Genomic DNA, 13,746 nt, shown 5'->3' with positions numbered 1-13,746 from the left:
TTTAACATTTAATACTTTAGATACAACTATCAACATCCAGGTGTTTGATTTCAGACAAAATTGACAGAGGATAATACTTTGCATTTAGTTAGTGTATTATATCCAAAATTTGTGAGAATGAAGATATTACATAGAATATCCCTTCAACACGCCGCGCCAAAATCTTGACAGTACTCAGTTGAAGGAGTCCCAGTTACATCAGGACTTTGTTGTTAAGCTAATAGAGCAATTTTAGAAGCAAAATATTGTTCAGAAGGTGGTGAATTCATCAGCACAACAAAATGAGTGTGAAGACATTATTTCTACATTGAGCTCAGCTTTTCCAGATGAAGCTGGTTTTACAGATGTTAGTCATTCAAGTTGTGGACCTGAGCAACATGACATAATGTCAAAGCCAGCCCAGCTCTGAGCTGTAGGTTGTACTTACACATCTTCCTGAGATCACTTCCAACGTACTCTGTTTTTTGTGAGTGTCTCCTGAAATGTTATAGCATTTATAGCATGATTCATAAAATGCAATTAAATATAAAGGATAGAAAAGGTAAACACAGTTCATGTGTTTTATTTTTGGTTTTGCAAGCTTGAGTTGTTGCTCATGAGTTTGCCTCATTATAATAAGAAGAGTTTGCCTACTACAAGATAAGGGTATATGGATTAGTAGTGCCATTGCACACTTAGGTTAATTGCCAGCTTGCAGGAAGAAGAAAATGCATGCTGTCTAGAATCAGCTATATTCTGTGAGTCTAGAAACAGCAGCATACCCCTCCTGCATAAACAGTGAGACTGGGTTGAGTCAGAAAGTCTTAAAATTTCTAGGACATAAAACCCAGTTTGTTTTCGTTTCAGTGAAGTTAACATGTACAGGTCTAAATGAAGCAAGCACAGTATCAGAGGTGCAGTAGGTTACAGGATGACTTGACATTTCAAGAAAGTTCATGATTTGATCGAAGCTATAAGTAGATTTTTTTAAACAGCTGAATCTTCTTTCTTTGACTATGCAAAGTACCTCTACGTGCAGATTTCACTTCACAAGCAATGTTCCTGTGTTTAAGTAAGTTTAAAGAGAAAAGATATTTGGCCAATTGCAGAAACATTATCTCTTCTTTTGCTGTCGCTGAATAATTTATAGTCACTGAAGATCTCTATTTGTATCTCAGTTTTTTTCTACATGACGGAAGATGTAATATCAAGTTGTAAGCAGTGTATCAGTTCTGAGATTGCCCTGAGTTTTTCATATTCCTGATGTGAATTAGTGCCTCTTCAAATGTGTAAAGCTGTTAAATGCACGCTTCCCACTTTTACTAACACTTGTTTATCAATTACAGTTTTCCAAAGTCGTGTACGTTCCCCACTGTGTTTGTCTGAAACTGGAACATTTTGGTTAGTTGAAATCTTGAGCTGCTTTTAAGCTGACAAAAATCAGACCAATATCAGTGAATGTGAAAGATCTTTTTGAATGTCTTCTTGAAATTCTGGTTACAAAGAGGATACAAGAATGGATTCAAGGTGGAGTTCACATAGCCAAGCCATATAGTGAACATGTGTAACTGTGAAAATCTTTCATGCCCCTGGAAAGCTATTACCATAAACAATACAAAATAGGGAATCCAGCACAGCATAAAGGCTGCCATTATGACCCCTAACTGCTTAGCTGCTTTCCTCTCCCTGTTCACATGCAGTCCTTGAGTGTGTGTTTTGGAATGGGCATGCAGACTTTGCCAAGTTTTCCTCAGGTAAGACAGTCCTTTGGAATCCTTGTTCTCCGTCTTTTCCTGAGGACTGCCAGCTCCTTCAGGGTTAGGATTGGAGCCCTCTCCATTAGGTACCTCGTCACTGAAAGTCTGGCTGTCTGATGCATCACTAAAGTCACTGTCTTGTGAGCAAGGCTCCTCTTCAGTTTCGTTCTCTTCTGTTACACACATATGCTTCTTTCCTGCTTCACCCTGGCCTGGCTCAGACTGGGCAGTGGTGAGAGGGAAACAGCCCCATTTAAGGACTTTCCTATTACTCTTGCCAACGAATGCGTTTGAAGACTTGTCAGGATTACTGAACTGAAGCTCTGCCTCCATATTTTCAGGCTGAGGGGAGCTTTGTTTGTGTTTGGGAGGGCTGTTCTCATCTAAGATTTGATTTTGGAGGCAGATGTTTCGCTTGTCCTTCTTCTTACGATGATGTTTGGAGTGTTTTTCTGAGACAGACTGATGTGATCCATTGATGAGCTCTCGGTGTTGACAGTGTTTTCTAACAGCTCTGAATATTTTATAGTAGAACCACAACATCATGATAGAGGGTATGTAGAAGTTCACAATGGCTGTCAACACTTTAAACCACGTGACTTCAGAGAATTCAGTTTCACACTTGGTTTCGGTTACTTTCCTTTTCCCATCATTAGCAAAAACATGCCATCCTAGGATTGGAATGACCCACATGAAAGAGAGCAACCAAACCCCCAAAATCATTACCGAGGCTCTCCTTTTTGTTCTGTACCTGAGATATTTCAGTGGTTGCTGAACTGAACGGTAACGATCAATGCACAATATGAAGAGATTGAAAATGGATGCAGTACTGGCCACATAATCCATTGACAGCCAGAACAAACAGGCTGGTAAGCCTAGAATCCACCGAGAATTGAGGAGATAAACAATGTTCAGGGGCATAACAGCTGAACCAACAATCAGATCTGCAATAGAGAGGCTGACAATGTATAAATTGCCAACGGTTTGCAGCTTCTTTTCAGTTTTCACAGCGCATAGTACTAATATGTTCATAACAATAGTGATGAGTGAAATGCTTCCCAGGAACACACCTATAACAGCTGGTTGACTGATAGTTGAGTTGTCTGTAGTGTTTTTTGACATCTTTTGCACAGGAACACAGAATGAAAATCAGAGAAGATGTCCAGGCCTTGGAAATTCTTTTTTTACTCTCCTGGATGAAAATAAGTGCTGGATTGCTCTGTGATTTTTATTTCCACAACTGTAAAAAAGAAATGTGCTCAATCACTGTAGGATTAAAATAAAATAATAAAACTAATTGTGCTTATGCTCAACACTGTCCCTTTTAGGGTTCTCCCAGATAACATGGTTTTACAACATTCTAATTTGTGTTCTGTGAAAAGCACTGGAGCAAGCTCCATGAACACAATGGTTTGCAGAGATGTTTCATGTGGCTTCATAGAATTCTGACCACAGAATCCAGAGAAGGAATTTCCGTTCTAGCTGGTTTACCTTATTGTATCTCATTAAAGTGGTAATGGCTTTAACCTGCTAGACGGGAGATTGAGATGAGCTCTTAGGCAGAAGCTCTTCCCTGTGCGGGTGCTGAGGCGCTGGCACAGGGTGCCCAGAGAAGCTGTGGCTGCCCCATCCCTGGCAGTGCTCAAGGCCAGGTTGGACACAGGGGCTTGGAGCAACCTGCTCTAGTGGAAGGTGTCCCTGCCAGTGACAGGGGGTTGGAGCTGGATAAGCTTTAAGGTCCCTCCAAACCAGTCTGCGATTCAGTGATCAAATAGCTATCATGAGCCATAACATAAAGTACATATTGGCAGACCGATTTAAAATGTGTTGATATAAAGCAAATTAACGTGTTTTGTACTAAATGGTTTTCAACAAACCAGTGATTATTTACAGATTGCTTCTAATAGGCTGAGCATAGAGCAGCTGGATTTAATTATCCACCCATAATAGGGTACCATATCATAGGATCATGGAATGGTTTGCATTGGAAGGGACTTCAAATATGTCAAGTGACAATGCATTCCAAGCATTAAAGACTCCAGCCAGTACACACCTTTAGCTGATATAAAATCTCAAACAACTCCTAAGGTCACAGCCAGCGCCTGTGTTTTCACTGGTAGGCAGTTGTTCAAATTACATATAATGAGTGATCTCTTCCTACCCACACATTTCAAACGTTTAAAGATGGCAGCCCTATTTTATTTCAAATACAAACTAATAAAAGTTCAGGGAAAACAACAGGATCTTTCAGGATTAATATGCATCTTGCAACCTCTCAAATGTATATAAATACAGGGTCTTTTAGGCTGAAGTCTGCTAGTTGTTCAGCTGCCCAAGAAACATATGCATGAAGTGTCCTCCCATAGCTTTGAGAGGCCGTGCCACTCCCACACGCCTGCTGTTGCTGTTTGCTGTATTAAAGTGGGAAGTAAATAGGAAATAAGAGGAGTTGGGACTAAACACATAGCAAACCCTTCCTTTATGCTTAAGAAATTATTTTAATAATTAATCGTTAATAGATGAGCTATCTTTATTTGCTTAGAACTTTGTCATAAGCCATGTATAAAGCCTTCAGAATGGAAATTCTTTAGAACCTTCTGTATCCCCATGATTAGAGTGCCCAAATTCCAGTACATGCATTGCAGCTAAAAAAGCAAAAGGTTTACCTACTGAACACCCACCATGGCATGTACAAAACCTATTTTACAGTGTTTTCTAGTCGCATTCATCTCTCCTTCCTATTTTGCAGGCACTATCAAGGAGTGGGAGATGTCATTTGTACAGACACAGTGGTGTGTAGCCTTATGGTGACTTGATCTGTATCAAGGAACAACTGTAGGTTCATACTTCACTTGTGAATGAAGGTTATATATCAAGATCATAGGCCTTAATAGTAAAACGTGTTACGTTTTCCATTTTCTAACACAAGCATAGTAACTCAAATATTTGCAATAAAAGGGAAAAGGGAGAGAATGTAGAGGTAAGGAGAGCCCCTTTTCAATGTTGAGTAGTTATGCTATTCCATTTCTGGAAATTCTCTATGCCTTTCGTGTCTTCTGCTTCCCAACTGCAAACTTCATGAGCTGATCTAAAGTCCAAAAAAGGATTAATAATATTTTAAGTTTTGGAGCTTGTGATCTGTTGACAATTCTGTCTCCAGGGTATATAAGAAAAATGTCCGTGAGGGTGATACGTATTTTCTGCCCATTTTCTCTTACAGTGCCTGTCTGAGTTCATGTTCTGGTAAATCTGTTAAAGCAATGAGGAAGGAAACTGAGACCTTAGACATAGCACCTTAGAGTATTTACACAGCTAAAGCTGAGATATGCAATTTTTCATCCTTGTTATTCTAAACATAATCAGAATTATTCAATGCAATAAATTATTCAACGTTCAATATTTCATATTGAAATTAAATAATTCAATATTTTATGCTAACTTTATCTCTTTCTTATTCCAGTAATCAAGGTCAAAGGTAGAATATTTGTGTGCTTTCTTCCATGAGGTCAAATTCCTCCTTCCTTACACCTTAATTGCAATGCCTGGTCTTATGAAAGAAGGAAGGGTGCTTGGTAGCAGTAACATCCATAGGTAAAGGGAATACTTACACTGTGGGTATGAACTCCAGAGCTGTATTCTGTAACACTGTGTTCTGTACAGCCTTTGGCTTCTCTCATGTGAAGCTCTTCAGTGACAGCTAGTCACAGATGTGAGAAGATCAGAGAGGCCTCAAGCGTCTCCCCTTTGAGAACAAGAACAGAAATTACTCCGTAGATCTGAAACCAACATGTCTGATCATGAGAAGTATCGCGTCTGGTGACTGAGAGTCAGCCAGTCTGCCATTGTCTTTCCACAGCTAAGCACTGTAACCTCTCTGCTGGTCTTAAGTATGTGGTCAAGGCAAGAAGCTGATGTTAATTGCTTCAGGGATCTCATAAAGAAATGACTGATTTTCACCCCCACATATTTTCATTGAAATTTATAAATAAAGGGAGAGAAGGCAACTTTAACTGAGTCTTCAACAGAAAGAATAGCAGTGAAGAAAGGCAGCTGATTAGACAGCCCTTCTTGGTTGTCTGTGAACTGTATATGGAATAAAACATGGAACAGGATAAAATAAGTGATACTAATTGCTTCACAAACTTTCTTTTAGCACTGCTGCAGTGAGATAGGGTATGATTTAGGAGGCAGCCTGCAGAACTTCATCTGAAGTACTTCTGTTCCAAATGAGGCACAAAGCTCTAATTTTTCAACTCATGCTCCACTTTTATTAAAATGCCCTTTATTAAATGACAAAGCTTGGTTATGTTTCTGTTTGGAAGAGTTTGTACATTCTAAAACAATCCAAGAATGATGTCAGGAGATGCAAATCATTTGAGAAAGCTAAGAGCAAGAAAAAATTGAGGGTATTGCGTTTGCTGTTTTAAAGGTAATGCTAACAGGTACTCCATATTCTGTCATTTAATGTAATTTTCATCACAATGTCATTTGAGCAGTTCATAGCCCTGATGAATTTTATCTTCTCTGCTTTATAGAGAGCTGGACCTGTACTATTAGATTTTAAAGTGAAATTAAGGAACAGAAAAACAGTGACCTCATAGCAGCCTTCCAATATCTGAGGGGGGCCTACAAAGATGCCAGAGAAGGACTCTTCATCACGGACTGTGGTGCTAGAACAAGGGGTGATGGGTTCAAACTGAAACAGGGGAACTTCAGGTTAGAATTAAGGCAGAAGTTCTTTACTGTGAGGACGGCGAGATGCTGGCACAGGTTGCCCAAGGAAGTTGTGAATGCTCCATCCCTGGCAGTGTTCAAGGCCAGGTTGGACAGAGCCTTGGGTGACATGGTCTGGTGTGAGGTGCCCCTGCCCATGGCAGGGGGGTTGGAATAGGATGATCTTAAGGTCCTTTCCAACCCAAACCATCCTGTGATTCTATGACCTACAGTATTAATCACTGGAGTGGGCTGGCAAGAACCATTTGTTCTTGTCTAGAGTGAGTAAATCTCGAGACCGGATTAGGATATTGAAGCTTTACAGTAACACTACATTTTATCTGCTGAAAGATTTTGGTTTTCACATATGATCTTTTGCAATGATGACTTTATAATTATTCTCCCACCAAACAGAGTTTTGTTAAGCTCTGAGTAATTTATGTTTTGGAGTATGTTCATGAGAAAAGAAGCCACTCTTAAGTGGAAAGGGTCTCCATGCCTGCAGCATGGTACAAGAGAAAACAGTAAGCTTCTCCTAAGAAGTAAGAGTGACAGCACACTAAAGAGCACACAGAGAAGTTTGATTTAGTTGCAGAAATGTTACATTATTGGTCAGTGCCCTGTAATACTGCTCTGTATTTGGAGCTTTGGCCCTTCTGTCACAGTCTTGCCCACTAAACTTACGTTGAATGTTACACCACTGCTACTCTTTGGTAGAATTAGCACATTTTGCCACAACTTTGTCCACAGGAAGATAACTAGAAAATAGTAAGCCTTGCTCCATATAATGGAATTCACTGATCACCTCTTCTGTGCTTTAAGAAAGATTATAATCCACAGGGTATTTTTCTCAAACTTCCTACCATCATCATTAGTAGTTGATGGTACAAAGTATCAGCAGCATTTAGTCATCCTGAGAGCACTGTCATTTGCAATAGCAGCTTCTTGTTCTTCGTTGAGGCACACAACATTTTGTAGTGGCTGTAGACTGTGGTATATGTACCCCAGTTCAGGACGTACTGGTTTAACTCCTTATCTGTAACTCAGTTCCCAGCAGAGGAACTGCAGTAATACTGAATAAGTGTGTTGTAACATTTGGACGGTTTCACTCTCATTACATTGAACCAAAGCTCACTAATACAGAACAGATTTTGAAGAAAACAATCAGTGTAAGAACTTGGGTAGCTCTTTGGAATTTCTAAAACCTGAGCTCACCAGGAAATGTCCTCTTTAATTTTTACTGTCTGCAAAGAGCTTTTTCTACAAGGAAAATCAGCAATCAAGACTTGTTTGTTATTGTATCACAGTGAGAATTCTTCCCAGGAACAAGAATCTCCTGAGAGATGCCAAGCGGATGCTTTCCTGACTCCTTAGTGCAGGTGCAACCTATTAAGCCCTGACTAAGGGGGAATTAAGTCTCTAGAAACAGATGCTGGTGTATCTCTTATGGATAGGTTTTAAAGAAGCCACAACTACAACAGGCAAAGGCTAAGCTAGAACAGATTTCCTGTTCATCAGACTAAGTTCAAGGCAGAAGGTAGGATTTGATTTCAGATGACCTCTGTTGATTGTGTTGCACTTAAGAAACTTATTAAACTACATAATCTGAAGCTTTAGTGTCTGGCCTGTCAAATTTTGGTAATCCTACTGGATTGTCCTCTTCCACTCACATACCTATTTTAAGGGCAGTGAGAATTATAAATGAATCTTTTACTATGTGAACATACTGAACATCCTGACTTATAAATACTTTTATTCCTTGTTTCTATTATGATTTTTCCTTTGTGAGAAACTCTTAACCAGCAGATTTAGACATCTGGCTGTCTAGTTTTGCATGAACTTGTACTGCATGCATTAAATGTTAGAGAATTTTTAGTGGTTCTTGATGTAAACACTGGCTTGGGGAAAAATGAGGTCAGAACTAATGTAGCAGATAGACACTATCGCAGATGTGCTGAAATCTGCTTCACAGACTAGCCTACAGAGAGAAAATTGCTGTCTGAGTTGTTGGAGTGGTGATCTGCATACTAATTTCAGGAGCTGGGTGCCCTGGGAAACAGTTCAGGTCTCCAGTGTGCCAGTAGTGATTGGCAAAGGTACTGTTCTGGGGAGAGTGAAAGCAGGCAGCTTGTTTCTGAAGCCTTCTCCACACTTTCACATCCAAAGAGAGTGTATGGTCCAATCCTACAATTATTGCATTCATTTTTCTCCTCCTGTTCAGTCACTTGTCCTAACAGTGTGGTGAACAGGCTGTATAGTTTCAGAGCAAGAACAAAGCAGAATGGGAGGAGTAAAGTGGTTGCATACTCATTCCTAAGACATGTTTATTCAATTATCTCTGGGAATGCAAATGATAACTAATTTTAAAGTAATTTAACTTCAGGCCCCTTGAAATCCTTGTTTTGAATGGGCAGGACGCTGTGAATGATCTTCTAATGCTTAGGACAGCAAGTGTGGACCACTGAATGCACCATTGCAAATGGGCTAGAGCAAGGTCATCACTTCTGCCCTTTTATAAAGGAGCTGTATTGCTTGGCTGTGGTCTGGTCTGTGCCATCAAATTTATCTTTATTCCTCTAACTTGGATGGTGATGTTCTAAGGAGCAAGCAGACCTTATGAACAACAAGAAGCATTCCATATTTTTTTTAGAGAGACTCTTCAGGAACCTGCTTAGTAAGGTTCCATGGGATATAGCCCTAGAGGGCAGGGGGGCCCAAGAATGTTTGTTGGTATTCAAGGATCACCTGCTACAAGCTCAGGAGTGCTGCATCCCGACTAGAAGGGAGAGCAGCAGGAGGGCAGGAGACCTCCTTGGATGGATAAGGAGCTGCTGAGGAAACTGAGAGAAAAAAAAAAAAAGCTTATAAAAGCAGCTTATAAAAGGTGGAAGCAAGGACAGGTGGCCTGGGAAGAATACAGGGACGTTGTCCGGGAAGCTAGGGACCAGGTTAGGAAGCTAAGGCCCAGTTAGAATTAAACTTGGCTAGGGATGTGAAAGATAACAGGAAGGGGTTTTATAGGTATGCAGCAAACAAAAGACAGACTGGGGATAAAGTGGGCCCTTTCCAGAAGCTATCAGGAGAACTGGCTACCCTGGATTTGGAGAAGGCTGAGGTTCTGAGTGACTTCTTTGCCTCAGTCTTAACTGGCAAAGGCTCTGACCGCACCACCCAAGTGACATGGACAGTCGGATTGAGTTTGCCCTCAGCAAGTTTGCCGATGACACCAAGCTGTGTGGTTCGGTTGACAAGCTGGAGGGAAGGAATGCCCTCCAGAGGGACCTTGACACGCTTGTGAGGTGGGCTGATGCCAACCTTATGAAGTTCAACCATGACAAGTGCAAGGTCCTACACCTGGGTCGGAGCAATCCCAGGCACAGCTACAGGTTGGGCAGAGAAGAGATTCAGAGCGGCCCTGCAGAGAAGGACTTGGGGGTGCTGGTCGATGACAAAATGAACATGAGCCAGCTTCAGTGTGCGCTCGCAGCCCAGAAACCAACCGTATCCTGGGCTGCATCAAAAGGAGCGTGACCAACAGGTCGAAGGAGGTGATCGTGCCCCTCTACTCTGCTCTTGTGAGACCTCACCTGGAGCATTGTGTGCAGTTCTGGTGTCCTCAATGTAAAAAGGACATGGAACGGTTAGAACAAGTCCAGAGGAGGGCCATGAGGATGACGAGGGGGCTGGAGCACCTCCTGTATGAAGATAGGTTGAGGAAGTTGGGGCTGTTCAGCCTGGAGAAGAGAAGGCTGCGTGGAGACCTCACAGCAGCCTTCCAGTACCTGAAGGGGGGCTATGAGGATGCTGGGGGTGGACTATTCATTAAGGGCTGTAGTGATAGGACAAGGAGTAATGAGTTCAAACTGAAACAGGGGAAGTTTAGATTGGATATAAGGAGGAAATTCTTTCCTGTTAGGGTGGTGAGGCACTGGAATGGGTTGCCCAGGGAGGTTGTGAGTGCTCCATCCCTGGCAGTGTTCAAGGCCAGGTTGGACGAAGCCTTGGGTGGGATGGTTTAGTGTGAGGTGTTCCTGCCCATGGCAGGGGGGTTGGAACTGGATGATCTTGAGGTCCTTTCCAACCCTAACTATTCTATGATTCTATGATAGAATGCAGAGCCTATTGTGAAGGGAACTTGAGTATTTTAAGTAACATTGTGAAGTCTTTCAAGGAGAAAAAAAGTATTATTAAAACTGTATGCTATACAGAATTTGAAGCTTGCTTAAGTAAGGATATTTTCAGTCAGTGATTCTACTGTGCTATTGCTATTTTTTTATTTATATTGTTGGATATTAGTGTATAGGCTGTCAGGATTGCAGATAAATACTTCTGGTTTTATTTATCCGAGGAAATGTTAGATCTGGTTTTGTAAATGAAGCTTAATTCAAATAAAACAAATGTTTGGACAGGCTGAAAGATTTTCAGATGTAAGTGAATGTTATGCTTGGGGCTTGTAGATGGTGCTTGACATGATTATGCTGGATATTTTCAGGGCTTAGTTCTTTCAGAGTTGCAGCAGTTGCTTCTACAGCCACATGCATCAGTCACATTGGCAGGCTACATGCTGCTGTCAGCACGGATTTTCCTGATCTTTATGCTTTTATTTGGCTGGGGGTCCTGGCTTTAGTGGGGATGAAAAGATCTACAGTTTTAGCTCTCTGCCAGCAAAAGGTTTATTTCAGAAGGCTGTGCAGGTCTAAAGTTTTAGTATTATATCCATTCATGCTCTCCTTATGTGCATCCATGTATCCTGAGTCCTTAGCTTTATATAACAAGCACTGAACTTTGTGAGGAAATTGAGTGCTTGAACCTGAGTCTCACTGCACTGTCTAAGCTCAAATCTTGATTCAGATGCTGGAGTGTGGTTGTGAAAAGACCCTTCTGTCTCTGGCGCTCTGACCTTCCCCCTACTTCCCCCTTACTGGTGTACTGTTCTCTCTGTTGGATTAAGAATACGGTGCTGGATCCTCTCTTTGATCTTCCACTCTCTTTGCACTCTGATATCCTTGGGTAACTACTAAGTGTATGTGTTGCTGTTAGATTTCCACATTAAAATAGCATGCTGTGCTTCACATGCATGGGAGGAATGCAGTTAGTCCCAGAGTCTACTACTGCATGTCTGTGGCATGGCAGGGTGGACAGTCACTTTCCAACTTAATGAGTAGGTTAAATTATACATCACTGCAGGGGAACTGTACAAACTATTATAACCTGTCAAAAGCAAGTTATTTCTGTAAAATATGGAGGCTTATGACCTTATGGTACAAATGCAGTTTCACACTCAAGTAATTGAAAGTTTGAGACGTTTAACTTCAGTTGTGCCTACACAGGCACAACTGAATACAGGGATACTGGTTTGAAGCAATTTGGCATGAAAAGCATGACTAACTACTTGCTTATGACTGTCTATATGGAGAAATGCCTTGTAAAAGAAACATTCTTGAAGCAAATCTAATCCAACCCTGTTGCTGAGCTGATACTGACTTTGCATCTGTCCACCTGGTACTAGGTTTCTGTTCTTGGACACTGCCAAACACGAGGTCAGTTTCAAAACTTAGACTCACACCGTAAGGACCAGTTCTCAAGCAAAGATGGATCACAGAAATACTCCTGTGAGGTTTTTGCTCTCAGTAGTGTAACCAGAATGCAGTCAATGCTCCTTTCCTTGAGACAGGGCAGTCTGTCCTGTGAACTCCATTCTGGGTTTGGTGTTTGCCTTGTATTCCTCTGTGTTCTGCTTTTCTGTTGTTGTTATAAAGCTGATTATTTGATCATCTCAGATGACAACAAATACAGCTTTTACTATATGGTTCATATATGATGCTGAGTATGTGTGAACCCAGAGGTATATAGTAGGTATTGTTTACAATATACAAAAAAAATCCCACAAAACCTAAGGAGGAGCTGATCAGAAGGAGTATCAGAGCATCACTTCTGCTGAAAATGATGATCGGAGCAGTGCCAATCTGTCAAAGCCAGATTCGAATCCAAAATACCGATATTTTAGTCTAAGGACATGTTCACATAACTAGTAATTTGCAATAAGCAGCAAAATATCAAATACCTGCTCAGAAAAGACATTTGCCTTTACTACGGAAGGTATATACCCAAGAAATGAATCTTGGTGTGCATTCAGAATGCTTTCCTCTGTAGTGAAATCCTTGTGTGAACAGAACATAGTGGCAGTAGTAGCATTGACTTGTATAGGCATGCATGTCCCAATTAATTTGCAGAGATGAGAAACAGCTTCGTGCCGAATAATATTTGAAACATGAAGGGGCCATGCCAAGTCCTGTGAAGCTTGATTTGATGTGGAGGGATTAGGAGCCAGACCACTCTCCTGAAACAGAGAAGTATTCAAAGGCCAGTGGGTAGTAGTGAAGGGCAAAGATATTTTTAATACTGTTTTCTTCTTTAAGGAACGATGACCATTTGTGCCATGCAGTCTTACTCTAGGTATGTCCTTACCTATAAACAGCTTATCATTAATACTCTCAGATTTTACATACTGTTTATGCAAAAGTCCCTTCGAAATTGCTTTTCCCTGCTGTATTTATGGAGTTGATGTCACTGCATGTCATCTCTGTTCTTCTCTTTAGAACTCACAGATAGTGTTGAAAGCCTAAGTGAATTACAAAGTTCTGCAGGCTCACACAGTATCTACTAATCCATGATATTGTTCTAGATTCTTAACGTTATTTTTTTAGGCTGAGAATTGACTCTTTGAGAGCATCACTTTTTCCATGCACAACTAAGGACAGAGTGTCTATGGCTTTGATATTTTTGCTCTGGAGTTTGCATACTCCAAATCACATTCTGCTGATTTGAATTTCCATTGTTCCAGTACTGATGCATATTCAACCAAGTTTTGTAACTCCTGGAGACATAAATCAAGAGTTGAAAGCAGGCATGGAAAGCAAAGGATACTATTAGAAGGTGTATTGTCCTGTGCATTTCAATACATCCTGCTTTGTGCCAAAGCCATGATGTTCTCTTTTTTCAGTTCTCTACTGCAGCTTCCCTGAACTTTACCAGGTCTTTCCTGATCCCTCCTTGGCCCTTTCTTCTGGGGGGAGGGAAGCTTAATAGCTGGCCTGTATGATGAATATAGAAACTACAGGAATAGTATCAGGAAAAATTATTAAATATCCCCTGACATTCAACTGCAGACAGAATCTTGGCTAGGGAAACACTTCGTCTTATTTAAGAAGAGAAAAACGTCTGCACGTGATTCGTAATCTCAAGAGCCTTAATTTACGGGAATACAGTTGCAGGCTCACTGTCAGCAGAACTAGTG

At 41.0% G+C, this 13,746-nt stretch overlaps 1 protein-coding gene across 2 annotated transcripts; it reads right to left on the bottom strand.

The window, feature by feature from the left end:
• HRH1 (histamine receptor H1) lies at nucleotides 1–5,472 on the bottom strand. Of its 2 annotated transcripts, XR_010614288.1 has the most exons (3): nucleotides 5,345–5,472; nucleotides 428–2,976; nucleotides 1–332 (listed from the first exon to the last, which is right to left on the bottom strand). XR_010614288.1 is itself a non-coding variant. In XM_065687228.1 (2 exons), the coding sequence occupies exon 2, from the start codon at nucleotides 2,856–2,858 to the stop codon at nucleotides 1,431–1,433; it is 1,428 nt and encodes a 475-aa protein (XP_065543300.1). In that variant the 5' UTR covers nucleotides 2,859–2,976; nucleotides 5,345–5,472; the 3' UTR covers nucleotides 1–1,430. The 2 variants fall into 2 exon arrangements, 1 of the variants encoding a protein (XP_065543300.1); XM_065687228.1 differs by having other exon boundaries at nucleotides 1–2,976.
• Between the last annotated feature and the right edge of the window lie 8,274 nt (nucleotides 5,473–13,746).

This window comes from Lathamus discolor, chromosome 7 (genome assembly GCF_037157495.1).
Source record: "Lathamus discolor isolate bLatDis1 chromosome 7, bLatDis1.hap1, whole genome shotgun sequence".
NCBI lineage: Eukaryota > Metazoa > Chordata > Aves > Psittaciformes > Psittacidae > Lathamus > Lathamus discolor.
Note: the sequence above shows the minus strand (reverse complement) of the source record. Positions and strands in the feature narration are given on the sequence as shown.

Excerpts from the sequence above, each read along its gene's own strand:
- HRH1 (XM_065687228.1), bottom strand. The coding sequence starts at position 2,858 with ATGTCAAAAAACACTACAGACAACTCAACTATCAGTCAACCAGCTGTT.